The 22,087-nt window shown below is 45.3% G+C and overlaps 1 protein-coding gene across 7 annotated transcripts in view; it reads left to right on the forward strand.

Annotated features, from left to right (window-relative positions):
• The window catches only part of MITF (melanocyte inducing transcription factor), a 128,627-nt gene that overhangs the window by 60,817 nt on the left and 45,723 nt on the right, over nt 1–22,087 (forward strand). For 5 of the 7 annotated variants that reach the window (XM_075287515.1, XM_075287521.1, XM_075287518.1 and 2 more), the window contains exon 2: nt 14,301–14,550. In XM_075287515.1, the coding sequence (XP_075143616.1) occupies nt 14,301–14,550 (250 nt within the window). The remainder of the gene's footprint in view (nt 1–14,300; nt 14,551–22,087) is intronic. The other 2 variants (XM_075287517.1, XM_075287519.1) reach the window with 1 other exon arrangement.

The raw sequence follows: 22,087 nt of genomic DNA on the forward strand, positions 1-22,087 counted from the left end.
ATTACATTACTTATCCTGTATTATACTCCAGAGCTGCACTCACTATTCTGCTGGTGCAGTCACTGTGTACATACATTATATTACTTATCCTGTATTATACTCCAGAGCTGCGCTCACTATTCTGCTGGTGCAGTCACTGTGTACATACATTACATAACTTATCCTGTATTATACTCCAGTGCTGCGCTCACTATTCTACTGGTGCAATCATTGTGTACATACATTATATTACTTATCCTGTATTATACTCCAGAGCTGCGCTCACTATTCTGCTGGTACAGTCACTGTGTACATACATTACATTACTTATCCTGTATTATACTCCAGAGCTGCGCTCACTATTCTGCTGGTACAGTCACTGTGTACATACATTACATAACTTATCCTGTATTATACTCCAGAGCTGCGCTCACTATTCTGCTGGTGCAGTCACTGTGTACATACATTACATTACTTATCCTGTATTATACTCCAGAGCTGCGCTCACTATTCTGCTGCTGCAGTCACTGTGTACATACATTACATTACTTATCCTGTATTATACTCCAGAGCTGCACTCACTATTCTGCTGGTGCAGTCACTGTGTACATACATTACATTATTTATCCTGTATTATACCCCAGAGCTGCGCTTTGCTGCAGTTCTATTATGCGGTGCAGTAAGTTCATCTTCCCTACATTAGATTACTATATTGGGCTGTGTACAGACTGCGCTCCTATAAAGCACTTGAACATGAATTGTCTTAGCTAATACGCTCTGCCTTGCGCTGTTGACATTCTCAGCTCTGCTATGTCACTATAATGCTTTGTGTTTCTTATAATCTTGTGATGTATTTAATATTATACAGGTGGGTGGGGGGAGGGGGTTATTACACAACATGTTTTTACAGAGGTCACAAGACTTCAAAAAGCGTTCTGTAGTAAGGGTCAGCGCTGACTGATGTTCGGATCATTGATAGGGGCAAATGCTGACGTCAAAATAACTTTATCAGGACATTGGAAAGGGAAATAATGAAATAATGTTACATGTTGTGAAACCTGCCGGGTGCGGATGTATTACAGGTCACTGTACGTATACTGATGTGTGGTATAGCATGCTTAGGATCTCCACTTATTACCCAGAGTAGCTATAGGGTTTCTTGTGCTGGAGGACCTAACATGTCCATGTATTACATAGATAGAATAAAGGACCTGTGTCATATTTAATGTCTCCAGTGGTGGCGCTGTAGAGAAAATCCACACATGCTTCTGAGCTCCTCCCAGATCACTGCTGATCGTCATCGATGTCTCCTTTGATTTAATGCCATTGCTTGGGGCTCATATCATAAGGGCCTCCTATGACCTGCCACTCCAGGGGTACAATCCTTCAATTTGAGAAGGGGTATCCAACCTGGGCAGTTACTCTTAAAGGGATAGTTGCAGAATTACAAACCTATACACTGGCCGGTCCCCAAGCAGTCATGCAGTTCATCCTGTACAGTTTTAGTAAGGTCGACTTAATGCAGGAGCAGATCATATTAATTATTTACCAAGAGCTTCGGCAGGTCTGGAAATGTCAAATTCATGTCCCAAATTGTGTTGTGGGAAATAAATGATAGTGGAAAAGTACTTTAAAGGGAGTGTGTCATCAGACCCAGCATATCACCCCAGCCCTGCAGATAGATAGGTTACTGTCACCAGAACCAGCACATAACCCCAGCCCTACAGATAGATAGGTTAGTGTCACTAGACCCCAGTATATCACCCCAGCCCTGCAGATAGATAGGTTACTGTCACCAGACCCCAGTATATCACCCCAGCCCTGCAGATAGATAGGTTAGTGTCACCAGACCCCAGTATATCACCCCAGCCCTGCAGATAGATAGGTTAGTGTCACCAGACCCAGCATATCACCCCAGCCCTGCAGATAGATAGGTTACTGCCACCAGACCAGCATATCACCCCAGCCCTGCAGATAGATAGGTTACTGCCACCAGACCAGCATATCACTCCAGCCCTGCAGATAGATAGGTTAGTGTACCAGAATCAGCATATCACCCCAGCCCTGCAGATAGATAGGTTATGTCACCAGACCCAGTATATCATCCCAGCCCTGCAGATAGATAGGTTAGTGTCACCAGACCCAGCATATCACCCCAGCCCTGCAGATAGATAGGTTATGTCACCAGAACCAGCATATCACCCCAGCCCTGCTGATAGATAGGTTACTGTCACCAGACCCAGCATATCACCCCAGCCCTGCAGATAGATAGGTTAATGTCACCAGTACCAGCATATCACCCCAGCCCTGCAGATAGATAGGTTAGTGTACCAGAATCAGCATATCACCCCAGCCCTGCAGATAGATAGGTTACTGTCACCAGACCCAGCATATCACCCCAGCCCTGCAGGTAGATAGGTTATGTCACCAGACCCAGCATATCACCCCAGCCCTGCAGGTAGATAGGTTATGTCACCAGACCCAGTATATCACCTCAGCCCTGCAGATAGATAGGTTACTGTCACCAGAACCTGCATATCACCCCAGCCCTGCAGATAGATAGGTTAGTGTCACCAGACCCAGCATATCACCCCAGCCCTGCAGATAGATAGGTTATGTCACCAGAACCAGCATATCACCCCAGCCCTGCTGATAGATAGGTTACTGTCACCAGACCCAGCATATCACCCCAGCCCTGCAGATAGATAGGTTAATGTCACCAGTACCAGCATATCACCCCAGCCCTACAGGTAGATAGGTTACTGTCACCAGACCCAGCATATCACCCAAGCCCTACAGGTAGATAGGTTACTGTCACCAGACCCAGCATATCACCCCAGCCCTGCAGATAGATAGGTTATGTCACCAGAACCAGCATATCACCCCAGCCCTGCAGATAGATAGGTTACTGTCACCAGAACCAGCATATCACCCCAACCCTGCAGATAGATAGGTTAGTGTCACCAGAACCAGCATATCACCCCAGCCCTGCAGATAGATAGGTTACTGTCACCAGAACCAGCATATCACCCCAACCCTGCAGATAGATAGGTTAGTGTCACCAGAACCAGCATATCACCCCAGCCCTGCAGATAGATAAGACTTAATAATTAAGTTGCCCAGGAGGTGGGTTTAGAAGGGTTCACAAGCCAAACCTCAAGACACTTCCCAGCTTAAGCAACGCCCAGCGGACACCTGACACAACTGAAATTCTAGCAGAGGTGAACCCGGCCTAATATGGAAGCAGTGACATTTTGTTGGTTTCACCAATGTCTTTCCTTGAGACTCTCAAGAACATTGGTCAGCAGGTGGGTGGGGGGAGTTCCCCTTTAAATGCTGCTCAGTGACTTTTAATCTGGGAATATAATGCCAGTGACACCAGTCTTCTAACCGATATGACAGAGCAAAATGATTGAGTTTAAGGCTGTGTCCTTGGCAGGAGAATATTTAACGCAGTGCCAAGTATTTTTTCCATTTCAAGCTGTGCCAGCCAGTAGGATTGCTAAATGGAAAGCCTTCACATCCCACAATCAATTATTAAGTCCAGGAATGTAGCACAAAGGACTCGAGAAAACCAACGCCACCTCCCGAAATAGGCCAGATGTAATATTATTTTATCGTATCGATTACACGATCGTGAAAAATGACTACTGACCAGATACTGTAAAAGTGGTATATAGTATACGCTGTGCAAAACCCCATAAGGGAATAGGTTAGAGGCACAGTCTGTTTCCACATTTTACTTTGTTTAAAGGGGTTGTATCAGAAATTAAAGGGAACCTACGGGCTATTGGGACCTCTAAACCAACATATCTATAAGAAGTCCTGGTTTTGGACCTCAAACCTCAATTCTACTGCTGTTTCACCCCGGTATCTTTAGGAATCCAAACTTGAAACGCTTGGTGTCCCGTATAAGGAGTGAGGCCAAGGTTAGTACACCTCACTCCACTGCACATGCTCCGCACTTTTGGCGCATGCGCCGTGAAGCAAGGCGTACTGAGCTCGGCTTCATTGCGCGCAATGCGCATGCGCCAGTGTCCCTTTGGGGACTCACCTCGAAGGACACCAGACTTCTTCAAGTTTTGATTCTAGAAGCAAATGGCAGCATGATAAAGAGGTTTGGGACCTTAAACCCGGACTGCTTATTGGTATTTTGGTGGCCCTAAACAGCAAATTCCCTTTAATTTGTCATGCAACCCCTCTATATAAAGTAAAATTTCAATGTGCACAATCCCTTTAACTGATTCCCTTCAAGTTCAGATTCCAGGGATAGGATACCAGTGTTAAGCAGTGGTGAGATACAAAGGTCCTGAGTGTTTAATGACATGTTGGCGGTTTAGTGGTCCCAAACAACTTGGCAGGTTCCCTTTTAGCTAATCTCCTATTCATGGGGTAGGAAGTAGGTCACACTATTAGGGTAACAGATGCAGTTCAGAGCCAACGTGAGAACCAGTGCGAGAGACACTGATCAAAATGGTTAGTATGGCGCTGAGTGTCCAACACCCCGACTGCACCAACTCCAACCCCACAATGGTGTGCACCAGAGCCCCAGATGGTGGGAATGTACTTGGTGACACTGCTGGGCAGAACGGTACGGGTCAGGAAATGCCAAACACACAGCGCAGCACAAATCACAGTAAGGGTGCATTCAGACTACGTAACGCCGGGCGTGTATGAGAGCCGTACACGCCGGCATTACGGCAGACTGCCGAACACTTCCCATTCACTTCAATGGGAGCGCTCGTAACAGCGGCGTTTACGAGCGCTCCCATTGAAGTGAATGGGAAGTGTTCGGCAGTCTGCCGTAATGCCGGCGTGTACGGCTCTCATACACGCCCGGCGTTACGTAGTCTGAATGCACCCTTACCAGCAGATGTTTCGGGTTGCGGTGCAGGTCCATGGATTCAGAAGGCTGTGGGGGAGGTATCAGCAGGTGGCAGCAGAGAGTCAAAGCGTAGTCGTACGTTCCAGGTCATCAACAAGAGGGCAATGCAGTACAGTAGGAAATCCAAAGGGAACGTCAGGCAGACCGAGTCAGTAACGGGAGCGGTAGAGCAGTACAAAATTAGTGTTCAGGAAGCGGAGGTCTAGAGGCAAGCCGGGGTCATAAACAGGAGCAGGCGCAGTACAAAAATCGGGAGGAAAAAGCAGGGTCAGAGAACAGGCAAACAGGGCAAGAGAACGCTTACTACCAGGACACAAGGTACAACTGAATAGCCTGCGGTGGTCCGGCCGAAAACCAAGCTCAGGAGTAGACTGGTAGCCCCCACACAACGCTGCAGAGGTTCTGACCTGCCTCCCGAGATCTGTAAGCAGGGGTCTCGGGAGCACAGGAAGAAGAGGGCCGGCAGCGTCCGCACAGCGGCCCTGCCCTAACACTCACAAGTAGGACCAAAGGGGGTCCCCCGATCACAAGAAAGAAGGTCATGCACAATCTTCATCCAATTCTGTGGGACTGCTGGAACACCAACGGCTATAGTTGGCCTCTTTTTGGCTAATATTGGCATGCTTTGCGCCTGCTCCATTTATACAAGGGGGCTCAGCACCATTCTCTTGACGTGGGTGGGGGTCCTAGTGCTCAGTCGGTAACCAGACACAGTGCATAAGGTGCAACTTTAATTTATGATACACCCCCTGATGGTCTCCTGCCATCAAGCTGACTCCCAAGAATCAAAAGTTTTCTGCAGCGCCACCACAGGAGAAATGAGGCATGACACCATCCTCATTGAATGCAACAGGCAGTCCTTGTGATACACAGTCATGCTGGGTCCTCCAGGGTGAGAGATGTTCTTTGTACCCACCATCCATTCTAAAGGGGGGGGGGGGGGCTTCTCTATTAATTCCACATTCCCTAATAAGGTGCATGAGAATGGGTTTAGTAAACCAGACAATTCCTTTAAGGATCATGTAGGGTTGAAGGACCTGCCATTTGTCCAGATTGATATACTTACACATATATACTTGACCTATTCCTGACTGCTGGGTAATAAATTCTGCACCTCCGTGTATGACCTGTCGTCTGCCAATATTGGCTCAGGATGGGGCCATAAATTATAAGCGAGTGGAGAGGACACCATGTTCTAAAGCCATAAGGTCCGTCCTTGCTGAAACCTAATTCGTCACTTTCCAAGAAACGTAAAAATAATCTGTGACGGCTCAAAGTTCTGTGGTCTCGCCAGTAAGCGGATAATGTATGAAGCGTTGCAAAAAAGGTGTAGAATTGTATCCCACCAGTAGGTGGCAGTGCAGTCACGCATTCTTAAATAGTCACAAGTCACTGGCCGGAGGCAGAAATATCCAAAAATCCCAATTTCTACAACTTCTGCCACTAATGTTGAGAAATATTGTAAAGTTTGATGCATATTTCGTGCACATTCGTGGGCGCTATACGAACAATTCTCGACCTCCAAGAAGCGATATATGTTTGATTATGATCATCTAATAATCCAGAATATTTGTTAATAGTTTAATGAAACAGAAATTGGCGTATTATAGAGTGTACAGAGCCAGGAGCAATTACTACAGCTCAGCTCCTATTGATGTCTACGGAAGCTGAGCTGTAGTTACACCGCCTGGCCACTATACAGTGAATGGCGCCATCTACTTACGGCTTTATACATTGTATTGTATGGGGTCAGAGGCAGTGCCAAACTGCAGATCCATAAAGGGGCCAGTTGTCGGCCATAAAAAAAATCCCGTATAGTGATAGATTTCGCAGAACTTCTAGCCCGTTCCGATACAGCCTATAGCCATTATAAACCTCATTTAATCTCTGATCCAATTTCCGCGACTTTCTGAATTTGCATAATTTATGGCGTCTACTGTATGTACTAACGCATCCGACAACTCCTTGAACAAACATTGGCTTTATGCAAACATTTCCATCTACCGTTTATTCGCCAGTGACCAATAGAGAAGATGTTGTCCGCGCCGTCTCTCAGCCACGTGACGTCTCAGCATCCCTACTGTTTATACAAGCTTACCCCCCACCCCCACCCCCTCTACATTAACAGAAACCTGCCTCTGGCCACAACAGATACCAGTAGTAAAATCACGTTCGTCACAAGAGACATGTTTTCTGCCCAGAAGTTAATACTTTCTTTCATACTTTCTAGCTGATGACATCTTATGGATGAGTTCTCCGATTGTTTCGCGGCGCCCAGGAATTCTGTTATCTAGGATTAATATGTGGGCGATCGCGTCATGTTGATTTTTAGAATTTTTGGGAACATTTCCTCCCCCCCCAAAAATTGAGACTTTCCACTTTATTAAGATTTCCCATTGAGTTGTCGTCTTGTATGAAGTTTTCTTGGTCTCCAGTGAGGGTACGGACAAGGGTAGATCATAGGGAAGCCACAACTATCGATCCATCTTCTTCTGTGTCCAAGGAGATCAGTCATGGTCAACTTCTTGTGTATGACTGTAAGATGACTGGCTGGAGCAGCCGTCTTGGTTCTGTGTCTTGTCTGTATGATGATTTTCAAGCCCTACCCCTTTGGCTAATAATTCCCAACCCCTTCAGCCAACTTTCCTAGATGGCGCAACTGGGGCCGCACCAACATTAGTCAATCCTTATAGCAGGACCACTAATAGTGAACTCTTAAAGGGGTGGTCCAACTTATTTTTATTGGTGAAATATCCTCTCTCAATAAGATTTCAGTCGGGGTCCAACACCCAGAACCCCTACTGATCAGCTGATATCCCAGTACTTCTTCCTTTTATCTACTACATCCTTGGCCCCATATTACAATTAAAATGTATAAAGAAATCTTCTGTAGCGTGTTCTGGACCGCAGGAGATCAGCCATGTTTCGCCAGCTCACTATCCTACACCTGACTGTAAGACAACTGGCTGGAGCAGCAGCCGCTCTTACTGTGTCCGACGACATTGGTAAGCCCTGATACTTTGACTTATCTCCATCCCCTCAGACAATCTCCATCCAAAGATGGAGCTGGTCATCTGAAGGTTCACCCCATTGTTCTTCTTCAGTTGTCAGGGAATGCTTTGGGCAACCGGACATTTCAATGTGGTGTCATACAGCCGCCATACTCGTGAATGGTACCAGGTAGATACTGGGTCCAAAAGGGTTGGTTAGGTAGTCTTGGGTCCTAGGCACTGTAATGGCTGCCATTAGTTGTTGTCATCTGCCATCTGTTACAATGATAAGAATCCAATAATATTTAGAAATTCTGAAACATTGTCATAAAAAGTATTACCATTATGTGGATATCTTGGTGCATCTCAGGGCAGCTTCACCCGACACCCGTAATACAGAGATATATTATCACTGCCTAGACAAAACAGCTTTTGTGCCACATATCAGACTCCTTAAAGGAACTCTCTATCTTATCAACGCTGAGCACAGTTCTTATAACTGTAAGTAATAAACATTACAGATAAGGTAAGGGATAAGGTCAAGCCGGCCTTTAGTTTTTAGCGCAACACTCAGCAATTTGCAGCCAAATCTTGATCTTACCAAAGTGACTTGTTCGTGTCTGGTCAGCAGACGATATTTACATTGTATAATGGTGTCGAAATATCGGTGGAAAAAAAAACACGAACGCCAAAAAGATGAGAATAGCAGAGCAACTCTAAGGCTGGGTTCACAGTGTTGGAGACTCCGCCATAGAATTTGCTTAAAATTGGTGGGGAGGAGGAGGACTTGGCGGAACTCATTGGAGGAATGGCGGAACTCATTATAGTCTATGGGGTCTGGGGGTTTCCTTGTGTAATCCCTTTTAAAGTGGACGGGTTACCCAGAAGAGATAACTTTTTTCCCACTCCACCCAAAATTGGCTTCAACTCCAATTTCGCAACTCTGACTGTAGGCTGTCATGGTGGAGCCACCCTGGTGTTAGTGAGGAAGATGGACAACCTACTGGGATATTAGTTTATAAGATGTATTCCATTACAAATTTTGACATGTTGTAACTTTTGATCGTTGGAGTCCCAAAGTTGAGACCTTCACCGATTACTAAACTGAAGGAGTGGAAGTTCTACTGCTCCTTGGTTTCTGCTTGGAGATCCGAGTGAGAGTTATATGGATTCATAGAAGAGTCCTCAGACAGTGAGCAACGTCATGCCCAAGCCATGTTCCTGTGAGAGATTATCACTTTCTTAAGTGGCCCAATTCCATATCTAGTCTTGCTACTACAGTCAGTAATGGAGTAGAAGGATACCATCAGCTACAGGATGTCTCTCATAACTGATTGGACATACCTTCTGGGTACACCAAACAAATCAAAGGACTTTCGCATTGTCTTACACTATGACGGATCCATGGATGGCAGAACCTCCCCACATAAAAGGATGTTCTGTATCTGGAGTGGTTCCAGTCCTGCTCCGGCACTGCCCTTATCTCATATTCCTTGCTAATGTTCTTGAGAAGTTGATGCCATATTCACCGGTCTGCAGTCATGTTATCTGTGGTTTCATGCCTGTAGACATTATACTATGGTGGCCGACACTTGAGGAGAAAGTAGAACGAGTTGGGAAATCCAAAGAGTATAGTATGGGAGTAAGGAGTGAGAAAATGTACATGGGCGTATGTCTATAGATAGACATCAGTGGTAAGGGAAGGAGTCCCACCATGGTTGTCAACCTTTTATATTGCGAGACAGATTTGTGTATTAACTCGTGACGTACATTTGAAGCATGAAGGAAGGGAATAATCGAGATTCTGTGTTTGTTAAGGAAGACAACCTTGATAGTGTGTCCTCTTGTTTCAATATAGACAAGATACTTGGTCATCATGGTGAGACTAAACAGGAAAACTTCTGTACAAACCTTTTTAGTGGGCGATCTAATCTATGGTTCCCTCTTGGAGAACATAAGGACTGGGGTGGTCTTCATGAAATGCGCTCTATGATCTGTTAGCATAGGCCCATCAAAGGTAGATCAAGGCACACCCTGCGTAGAAGAGTACTATAGTCTATTTCCAAGGGGTTGTTGGAGGGTGGGACCCCAGAATAAGTTTTTTGGTCCCAAAGAACCTCAGTCCAATACTGGCTACAACATTGTGTAAATTTATATGAAGATATGGACCTGTTTTTACCACTGCATTCTGAAACTTGGCTGCTAGGATTCTCATCCATTTAGCCATAAAACCATGAGTGAGGTTGGACACTGATGTTGGGTGAGGAGTCATGTTGATGTCCTAGGTCATCCTAATGGATTTAAGGCAAGGACCAGTCAAGTACTTGTACAACAAAATTGGCCAACCAGTGGATGGATCTGCATTGAAACTTTCTCAAAGTTAGAAGATCTCAATCCTCTAAGGACTTGGATATCTTGCAAGTGGTTAGTCTCGTGAAGGGAAAACAGTATTATATGTCATCTATTAAAATTAGCACATGGGTGGAGTCTGTAGAGAGCACACCCTATATGACAGCCATCCTTATACGGTATATGGACAGGGGTAGTGTCTACTGTAAACTAAAGACCCTCCAAAAACTACAAAAAACTTAGAGACTTTTGTTCCTTCTCCACCGAATTAAGACAAAACCCCCATCAAATTATCACCTCTTGGCTGAGACTGTTGGGGCGTCCATGGACCGGTGCCCCATCTCTTGACAAATTTTTCTTTTCGATGTACCAGGGAAATAAAAAAATGGGTTGGACGAGAGATAATAAATCTTATAATCTCACCTTCTCTCGATACAGTCGGATCATCTGGAATATGCCACCAAATAACCTCCCTGCTGTTCATTTGAATTATAAAACCTCGGCCTGTACCTGCAGCTTACGTGAATTCTTTTTTCATTGTTAATTGCTTTTTTTTTTTTTTTTTGCAAGTATCACAGTCAATGACTTGTCTTGAGCAGCTAATTAGTGCGATTACTCCACCGCCGCATTAGCCTCTGAACAAAGGTTTCTGTCCTGGTTTATCAAAAGGATCAGACACTTTGGGAATGTTGTGACCTGACAGGCCTTAAATAACAAGACAATCTCTACCTCGGAAAATCGGCTTTTGAGGCCGACCGATTCATTGTTTGATCTTACCTTCAAACGACAGAGCACCCCCTTCTCCTTCAATGCGTTATGGGAAGTCAATTAACAACTTAGAGGTTAACGTGCGCCATGGAACCGTAAGGGTAACCGATTATGGACTAGGTCTAGAGATGTGTTTGCTGCAGTCTATTATATCCAGATCTTTCATACGCGCTCTCGGCTCCTAATTAGCAAGCGAATGTGACGATTGATGTGGAATTGTTTGGGAAATATCAGGATTCTGCTTTGCAGTGAGAAGTCTGACACTGTGTTAGCAAAGCTGTTAAGGATCTCGGAGGTTTTTCTAAATATACTATGGTAAGAACATCAGCAGGAAGTAAAGAAGAAGTGTACTGACTTCCTGCCATAACCATCTGTGGAGAGGCGACCTTATTTACGTGTCATGTTAAAGGGATCACTGACTGTTGTCAAGGGTGCAGATCCATACCTCCAAACTTTTGAAGAACTGAAAGAGGGACAAAATGTGTGGCACGCGTAGCACTCCGTGGCAAATTTAGCCCCGCTCACTTTTGTGTTGACTCCGCCCATTCTCATTAATTTTTCATGTGCCTGCACACAGTATAATCCTCCTACAGTCACCCATAAATTATATGTCCCCCCCCTCCATCTCTGCCCCCAGTTTCATATACACCCTTCATCTGCCCCCAGTTTCATGTCCCCCCTCCATCTCTGCCCCCAGTTTCATGTCCCCCCTACATCTCTGCCCCCAGATTCATGTCCCTCCATCTCTGCCCCCAGATTCATGTCCCTCCATCTCTGCCCCCAGATTCATGTCCCTCCATCTCTGCCCCCAGATTCATGTCCCTCCATCTCTGCCCCCAGATTCATGTCCCTCCATCTCTGCCCCCAGATTCATGTCCCTCCATCTCTGCCCCCAGATTCATGTCCTCTCCATCTCTGCCCCCAGATTCATGTCCCCACATCTCTGTCCCCATATTCATGTCCCTCCATCTCTGCCCCCAGTGTCATGCCATCCTCTCCTTCATCTGCCCCCAGTTTCACGTTCCACCTCAGTGCACACATTACACTTACCTTCTCCTCGTTCCCTCGCCGCGCTCTCTCTCTCGTGCACAGTTGTAGACGCGATGTGACATCATCACATCGCGTCTACACTGCCAGTAGGCGGCGTGACGCGGCTAAAGCAAGGAGCTGAACTGTGACAGCTCCTTGCTTTAGCCGCGTATGTGTTCAACCCAGATCTGCGTTGAAATCGGGACATACCTCCCTCCAACCGGGACACGTCACCGGAATCGTGAATGCAGCGGAAATCGGGACGGTTGGGAGGTATGCAGATCAGCTGCCCCTGCTGAAGCGGGTGCCAATGATAACCTGGCACCTGAACCCTATGACCCGCACAGATTTTAATATTAATTGTCCAGAAATGTAGAATAACTGGTACCGTTATAATCATATACATCTCATCACATGATACAGAGTATACCTGAGACTCCCGATAAAGTATAAGTCTATCAACCAATCCAAGACAATGGGTGTCACATGGTGCCATATGGCGGAAGCATACAGAACAGCTGCACCACTCGCCTCAAAATTCCATTATATCTGCACTTCATCCATCATAAATTCCGGACTTGGATGTCAATTTAAAACAGAGGCAATGGCCATTCCACGCCTGTCCTACGCTTCTTCTAGGCCGCACAATATTACGTGTATAGCAGTATTATGTATTATATCGCTCTGTTATTAGAATAACCTGTCCTGTGGATAGGTTATCAGTATAAATATACGATTTGGGGCCAGAAAACCCCTTTACAGGACGGTTGGTGTAAAATTTGTGTATTATTCGCATGTCCTTTAAGCATCGTGGCCCAGGTCTACTATTTCTTATATGCTGCAAAATGCAAAAAAAAATGGCATCTTTGCACAAAAATTGCAACTTTTTTTTTATTCCTATGCCATCCTCACTACATTTCTGAAGAGGAGATGTGACAAGGGCGGGGAGGGAGTGGGGTCAACACCAAAATGGCCATTTATGCCAGAAAGCTAGTGCAAATGGCGTGGAAAATGTACGCCAGCTACAAGGTACACCCTGGCAGAGGGAGTGCTTCATTTATGTGCCCCATTATATATGAAGGCCACCCTTCGCTGGCCCCTTCATTAATCTGCCCCTGTAGGCTTATTTGTATACCACAATGGGCACCATATACGTAAGACCATCCCTGCCTGTATATACTAGAGTCAGCCATGGGATGCAGCGGGGGCGCTCACTGATAGTCTGCAGGATTTTAAGCATGTCAGATAGTCCTACAGAAATCCTTGAAGTGGGGCTGTACACTTCCGCCATATGGCACCGTATTACTTCTAGGCTAGGGCTATGCAATGACTTTGTATGTGACACCTATTGCAAGACCGGAGATCGCTGTGTCACACTGCAACTCCTTCACCAATGAAAGTGAATGTCGTCACCAAGGGTGCAAAAAGATTAAGGCCTGGTTCACATCTGCACCCCCCGGATGGAAACCTATCCACATGAAAAGGAAACTGGGAAACTCGCGGATCCAATAGACTATAATGGGGTCCGTGTGGTTTCCGTACGAAAAATTTAAAGAGGAAAGTGCTGCTTGTAGGACTGCATGTTTCATGCGGATAGGGAAACGGTATGGCCCGAAAGCAGATATGAACCGGGTCTAAGCAGTGCTAAAAGTTGTAGTCTCGCTTCTCTTGCAAGTGTCACAATTAGGGTTGAGCGATCGGGAACGGAAAAGATCGGATTCCGATCTTTTCCCACGGGATCGAGGTCGAAGGTTATTTCCCACTGGCTACTGGTCAATCATTGTGGGAAAAGCTAACAATGATTGGCCAGTAGCCAAGCATTGTGGGAAATAACCTCCAACCCCGATCCCGCAGGAAAAGATCAGAATCGGAAATCAATCTTTTCCGATCCCTATTGCTCAACCCTAGTCGCAACGTATCTCCATTCCATAACATTATTGAAAGATTTGCAGTTCGACATGGAGATCCTGGGTCACGTAATGGACGTCATGGCCAAAGTTGCTATCCTGTAAGGGAGAGTAAAAACTATGGCCTGATTCCTTCTGTTATTTTTCTGTAACGGCCATGTCTTAGAAGCCTTAGTTTAGTATGTTGTATACATTGTATTTCTCCCTTTTCGAGATCATTAGTATTAGCCTTTTCTTGGCCACCTTGACACTGCCAAGTTGTACGCCGCGCAGAAAGCCGGGTCTGTGAATGGTCTGGGTGTATAAAGGCCAGCGCAGACCCCCTTACCCCGGCTTTGTGCTCCGCCATAATATTCCCAACTAATTAGGACTCTATCTTTTGCCTTTTCACAGCAGCTCAGCTGAGCATCCAGGAGCGTCCAAGCCTCCACTAAGCTCCTCCAATATGACATCACGGATTTTGCTACGCCAGCAGCTCATGCGTGAGCAGATGCAGGAGCAAGAACGTCGTGAACAGCAACAGAAGCAGCAGGCAGCTCAGTTCATGCAGCAGAGGGTAGCAGCCAGCCACACACCAGCCATCAACGTCAGCGTGTCCACCAGCCTGCCGACTGCTGCCCAGGTACCAATGGAAGTTCTCAAGGTACGTGCCTTCCTTTCTTCATCTTCACCGGAAAGCTGCGCAAATCTAATTACCCTTTTCCGCGTCACGTCTTAATTACCTATCGTTTGCAATGCATAAAGAGTTAAAGGACGAGTCAGCTCTGCTACATCTGCAGCTGTGTTTGCCAAGACTATATTGTTTCATGGAGAAGTTTCGGAGAGTTGTGCCCTTGACTGTCGCCTTACCTGTGCAGAGCGTCTCGTTTCTAGCAGCGCTGAATTACTTTTTTGCAGCCTGTGCCGGTCAATAGTTTTTATAGGATATATGTAGCAGAGCTGAGTATAGGGGAGAAAAGTTCTAATATACGTCATGTACTAATGCTGAATGGGTCAGATATAGCAGAGTAGCAGTAATGGCGGTTTATCCGGTGATCTATTGTAGCAGTGCCAAAAGCGATGTGGCAGAGCTGAGTTTGTTAGACGTGCCGTAGAAAAGTTGTAACGTATCTGAGTTTATTAGATGTAGCAGACACGGTAAAGCTGGGTTCACCCAGTGTCGTAGGAATGCGTTTATTACATATAGCAGAGCTGGATTTGTTGTGTACCGCAGCACACTGTGTTTTGTATATACATTGAATATTTGTTGGCAGAAGCAGCTGATTTCGGCGCTGATAAGCTGATGCCAAGGAAATGTGAATGGCAGGCAGGTTGGATCCTATGCGCCTAGTTATCTTTTCTATCCGTATACCCAGAGGGGTCTGATCTGCACCGAAATAACGTGCGTCCACTCGTGAACTGGACCTATACGGGGCACGTAGGGGGGGGGGGGATTATTTGCCCAATGATCAATTGTACCTGTCGTATTCACATAGAACAGCTCAGAAGCGTCAAGCGACCCATTCAGCTCTGCTACATCTGTAACCCGGTTTAATCCCACGTCCTATAGCATCATTTTCTGTGCACTAAAATAACATATCCACCTGCGGGGAGGATAACACTTTTACCACAGGAGTTATATGAAGTGTAAAACCGAGCATTCAGTTCCCCGCCGCGTTAAGAAGCCGCAGTTTAGAGGATTAATAATGGAGGTCTGCGGGTTTCGCCGTATAGTGCTGGGGAGTTTGCCGGAGAGGTGGAAATTTTGGCCCAAGTAAATGACATTTCTGAGCAACTTTATGGAGTTTTGTCTATTGGCTCGATAGGGACTACAAATCCCAGCGGGCGCTGTCAATCAGATATGGGTGTATAGTATAATATTATGGCTCTGTTTACACCTTGTTACTACGTAAGTATACGTAGACAGTATGTACGTACAGTATATATAGGCATATAATGGCGTACGTCGCCCGTAGGATCCTATAATAAAATAAAGGCGCTCTACAGGTTAGTATATGAAGCGTGGTCGACTAAACTACAACTAGGTCGCCGCCATATAGCGGCCTGCGGTACGGTGCGCCGCAAGGACTTGCTTTCGGCCTATCCTTTGGTGAGATTTTTCTAATTCTATTGCCCATTGCAACCAATCACAACGCAGCTTTCATTTCTGCTGAAGGACTTCAATAGTGAAAGTTGCCCTGTGATTGGTCGGTATGGCCAACAAACACAGCGGGGCAGATTTATTAAGACTGGCGTAAAATATGGCCCAAAAAATAAAATGCCCAATGACTTCTACGACAACATATGTGGGGACACTCCTACAGCCCCAGGAGGTTTGCCATCTCTTCTTGGAGTCCGGGAGGTGACCCCTGTTTTTTCAGGCGCCTTCGAGTATGATTTTAGTTCTGTGACAACCATTAGGCCCCCTAACATACAGTTCTATGGGGTGTAATGCCGCACACTATGGGGCCCTTCTGTATATCTGCCCACTTGGAAACATTACAATGGCAAAAACATATTTTGTGGGTGACATGGTGGCTCAGTGGTTAGCATTACAGCCTTGCAGCGTTGGAGTCCTGGGTTTGAATCCTGCCAGGAACAACATCTGCAAGGAGTTTGTATGTTCTCCCCGTGTTTGCGTGGATTTCCTCCCATTCTATAAACACACACTGATAGGAAAAAAAACCATGTATTTTGCTCTATGTGGTACCAACATATCCTGCAGCGCTATACAGATATTGTCAGTACTGTCCTATATAGGGCTCACAATCTGTAGAGTGTGGGAGGAAACCGGAGTACCTGGAGGAAACCCACACAAACACGGGGAGAACATACAAACTCCTCACAGATGTCCTTGGTTGGATTCTGACCCAGGACTCCAGTGCTGCAAGGCTACAATAGGAACCGCTGAGCCCCTGAGTGGACAAAGTAGGGATAGTTAAGTGCTGGACCCGAATGACCCCAGGACTGCCCCCGGATTGGTGAGATTGTTGGCAGGAGTCATTGTAAGCTATGCAACTTTCAAGTTAGGACGTGTCTGAATTTGCTGTGATTGTTTCCAAAATTTAGGACTGCCATGGGAAATTTGGAACACTTATCAACCATGTAGTCCCCCAAGCGCGCCCAGAACCACTCATTTTTGATCTTTGCGTTTATTTTATAAATTATTCAGGCCCGGTTCTCACCTGCGTTGGGTTCTCCATTGTTTGAATCTGACGGAAGATCTAAATGACGGAGAGCCGGACCGCTGAAACAGCAGTGACTTGCAGACCACACAGGCTATAATGGGGCCCCTAGATTGTAAGCCCCATATAGAGCTCACAATGTAGATTTTTCCCTATCAGTATGTCATTGGACTATGGGAGGAAATCCACACAAACACAAGAAGAACATACAAGCTCCTTGCAGATGTTTTGTCCTTGGTAGGATTCAAACCCAAGACTCCAGCGCTGCAAGACTGTAGCACTGGCCACTGAGCCACTGTGTTGCCCCGTTTTTAAACTGAAGCTGGCAGAGGGAAAAGTCCTCCATGCAGGACTTTTCTCTCCACCGATTTTCGGCAGTTTCTGCATTGGAGTCTCCAACAGATGTGAGCGCAGATGTGCGCCTAGCCTGCTTGTTCGGTGTCTGCCCAGGGCTTTCTGCGTTGCTTTGTCTTCTTTACAGCAGGCAGTCTAATGTGTGAAAGCTGTCTCAGCATCACTTTTAGAGCTCTGTCTGTAGACTCAATCACACCCAGCAGAATTGCGAATGCAGCTCTGAAGCATCAAGTCAATTCCGTTGCTCCGAATCGATACATTTACAAAGTTACTCAACTTTTTGTCTTTAAACTAATGTGAAAAGTGGATCTAACTTTAAATCGTGTTCCTGAGGACCTTACGCTCTGCCTATTTGTCACGTCCTTATAATTTGGACGTTTCCGGCACTCGCGTACATCTCAGCGTGTTACCTGCATGAGCGTTCGCTTCTTGCAGTCTCTGAGGATAGTTTTATTATAAAGTATGATTTATATCATCCCGCTCTTCAAGCCATGAGCCCCAGGTAAAGACAATTTATCCTACGCGTCTCAACAGACCAATTTTTCAACTTTTTTTTTTGGCCTCCGCTCGAAACCGAAAACTTGTGTAGCCGAGTTTTTTCTTTGAATTCGCCAATGGTCGTAATGGGAGGACGGACAGGGAGTCCAGAATGGTTGGTGCCCCCTTGACCGCTCCTATTTACTTACATAGGTGCTACGGATTTAACTCACTCTTGTCTAGAACGTTCTAGAAGGTGCGGACTTTAGGTGCAGTGGCCCTTTAATATTTTGTATCCAGTTTGTAGTTTTTCATGACTGTAATCCCTTCTTTTTGCCGGTGGCTCCAGTGAGCGGTTGGCTACAGAAGCTTTCATTCCTTGTTAGATGAGAATCGGCAGGAGCTTGTTAGTATCTGGGCACCACGGGGACATCTAGCTTCCTAATTACTGGAAAATTCGCCATGCTTAAGAATAGATTTAATTTCACACATTGAGATTTAGACCGAAGAAAGTAAATGGCAACACAATGCATCTTTATCAGGGAGAAGCAAGATCAGGCTCCTTCTCTGGGGACAATGAAGACGGATTATTTGGGGCCGGAGGAAGTAAATAAAAACACTTGTGCGGCGCAGAAACGCTGATTGTTCAGATACTTTTCTGTCTGAGAAGAGTCTCTAAAAAAAAAAGAAGTCATTTCCTACCTCCAAAAATGATCCAATTTTCATAGACAGTAAATTAGGCAGGTGTGGAAAAAAAATCCTACAAAGTCAGAGCGCTTTCAGAAATAGAAGGGTTAATCATTTTATTGTTAATTACCAAAATGTAGTGAATGAGGAATATGGAAATGTAAATCTCATCAATATTTGGTGTGACCTTTGCCCTTTGGAGGAGGAGTCCTGGAAGTGATGATACGACCCCCACCGATATAGCCCTGATCTCACCATCGTCCAGTCTGTCTAGGATGACATGAAGAGACAGACGGATTGGAGCAAGTAACATCCACAGCAGATCTGTGCTTAGTTCTCCAAGATGGCGGCGGGAACAAGATCCCTGCCGAGTTCTGCCAAAAACTGTCTTCAAGTAACGAGAAGAACTGATGGAAGGCAAAGGGCAAAGGTCACACCGAATATTGATGGGATTTACATTATTTTCTTCATACACTTCATTCTGTTAAAGGGATTTTCCATTTGGTACAATCCATATAGGTGTACTTAAGCTCATCACACAATTTTCTGAGAACGCTAGTAATTGAGAGTTACCTGTAAGAGAACCTAACGAAACGCGCGTTGGGGCGAGTTCACGTATGGTAAGATTTTCACTATGCGCATGAGGACGGAGTGGTGGGATTTGGATATGGTGTTGCAACTTTGTATGGCCGTATTTTCCTTTCTCCATGTCATTGTGACTTGATTCCCTTCTTCCATATATAATGTGCTGGTGATTCACTGGCCTTACTTGTTATTATAGTTATATATTATGTATACATGTTTCTTCCATCTTACCATATGTGATACATTAACGCAGCATTGGTCTTCTTTTCCTTTTTCCCCTCCTTGTTTTGTCTTACTGTTTGTTATCTTATTGAGATTCTTTAATAGAATTTCGGTTTTACTCTATGGCGATTCTGTCTTTTCGACATCATATTTATCTGTAAGAGAACCGGACAGCAAGTGTCTCATTTCCCTGCAGCGCCACCACTGGGTTGATAAAGCATTACACCCTTCTGATTGAAATCAATGGGTTGTTTGAGTAATTCCAAGATGTGTCAGTTCCTCCGGAGTGATAGACGCTCTTTGTATCTTCTCTGTGCTGTGTCTAATAGGTGGGAATCAGGAATTGGGGACCTGCCTCTATTAATGGGGTTTTTTGGAGTGATACTTGCCTTTCCAACCCCCTGCCCCCATGTTGATCCTTCTGGTATCTGTTTACTGGACTAATATGTTGACACGTGACCACCAGTCTCTTACTGTATTGGTGACAGTATTGGTGATTGGCTGCAAGAAGTCATATTTGGTGTTAAAGGGGTTGTCCAGGACTATGATACTGACCTCCACTCCGTGACCATGCTACAGCCGAGCCCCATTTATCAGAATGGGACGGTGGTCCAGCATGGACATGATGTCACTTCCTGAACTAAAGCTCAGTATCCTAATCTTGGACATCCCCTTTAAGTGTCAGAATGTAAATCACAGAAGGGTAGAGGTAGAATTGCGCTTTGTCCAATCTGGTAACAGCAATGTGTCTTGTGTCTTAATACGGATGAGGGCGATATAGCGAGATAGTGACTAAGGAAGAGTCTAATGATGGCGCGGTCGTAACTACGTGGGGATTAATCACTTTCACAGCGCCGGTGGCTATTGCTCTGTATAGTGATGGTGATCGGCTCTTCTAGGCTCTAAATACGTCTTTCTGATCACGCTGAATACTTGAGTGTCTTATTCCTGGGCGCGCAGATATACGGTATATGCCTGTCAAGCTGAAAGCATATTGTCAATCCTTTATCGGTTGCAGCTTTAACCATTGCACCATCTTGTCTTAAAGGGAATTTATCGCTTTCTTTATCAATGAAAACCAGATAGTGAAATCGATCACATCTATTCAAATGTTTGTTTTAAATTTCACATTCTAGTTTTTTAATCCTATTATCTGTACATGATTATAGGACGGCCATTTTGCCTGAGCTTCACCTCTGCTCCTTTAAACAGCATTTAGTGATCTGCTTTACAGCACGTCACGGTCATAGGCAACTATTGGTTAAGAGAGATAAGTTGCAACATCATTTATTGTTAGTAGTAGGTGCCATGATAGGTCAGTGGTGTTATCTATAGAGGTGCTATCTTCTATTGTAATGATGTCTGTCTTGTCTATGATGTAAATGAAGCGACTACTGCAAAAAAACCTTCTATGAGATTGGCAAGTGTCGGTCTATTATTAGGCTTAGCAGCTATAGTGAAAATTGCAGGATTTGATAGCCTTTTTTTTTTTTTAATGTAGTGACCTGGAAAAACGAAAAAATTCTTACGATATCTAGAATGCATTTTCTGAATCAAGTTCTCTCATTTGCAAGATGGCGAAATCTCCAGTTTTGTGCACACTGCTCCTAGACAAATGTATATGTTTCCATGGTTAGAGACTACAACTCAATCCTGTATGTAGTCTGATCTCCCAGTTGTGTTACTCCACTCGCACTCTTCCCTCTACAAAGCGGTGTCATAAGGAGTGCAGTGACATGACTGCAGTAATCACGTATTTGTATAGCGCCAACTTATTCCGCAACATAAAGCGTTCGGAATCGGTTTGTCCGTCACTAGTTGTCATTATAATTCCTGGACATTCTGGGTCCTCCAGAGTTAGAGACCCTCTTTGCAGCTGCTTTTTGGGTACTGGATCAGAAGACCCCCCTCTGTATACTCAGAATCGCACAATAGGGTACAGGAAATGGGATTTCTAACCCAGAACGTCTCTTTGGTTTGACTTTCTAAGTTTCCTGAAATCTACGCCTTGTTCTACAACTTTGCTACATTTTATTCTCTGACTTTTCTTCACTTTATGCAGTTTTTTTTTTTTATTCTCCCTTCTTTTGTTCTTTGATTTATTGCCGTTCCATCCCGTACACCTCTAGATTTTGCTCTCTCATAAATCAGTGCTGCTTTGTTAAGAATTTTCTCCAGGTTGGTCTCTTAGTGCAAGAAAACAAAGTGTTCTGAAAACAGGTGCATGAGGTGCTGCGCCGCCAAACAGCCCGACGTCTGCAGCCATTCATATTGGGAGCTGGCAGGGAGCGGGCGAGGTCATTGCTGCAGCAGATAAGGTCTGCAGCGGATATCTCATCGTCCTCTTGTATTGTTAGGAGCTATTTTGGTAGAAGCCGGTTACATTGTACATAGGGATTCATCTATTGGAAGGTAACCTTCAAGATGGACTACCCTATGCTTGCTGTGCCCTGGTCAGTCATGAGGCCCTTATGTCACCTCTACTGACTACAATGCTTAGAATCCCTTAAGAGGCGCCCCTCTACTGATTCTGGCACCGTGGAAATTTTTTTCTCTAACCCCCACCTTTCCTGAGCAATCAGTGCAGTTACTTTTGGTGCCGATCATGCTAGCTAGACTCTCTAATGTCAAGTGGGCGGTGTCAGAATGTGGGCATCAGTCAGGGCTCCAATCAGAGGTGGACAGTGCCAG

Source organism: Leptodactylus fuscus, chromosome 9, assembly GCF_031893055.1.
Source record: "Leptodactylus fuscus isolate aLepFus1 chromosome 9, aLepFus1.hap2, whole genome shotgun sequence".
In the NCBI taxonomy this organism is placed as follows: domain Eukaryota; kingdom Metazoa; phylum Chordata; class Amphibia; order Anura; family Leptodactylidae; genus Leptodactylus; species Leptodactylus fuscus.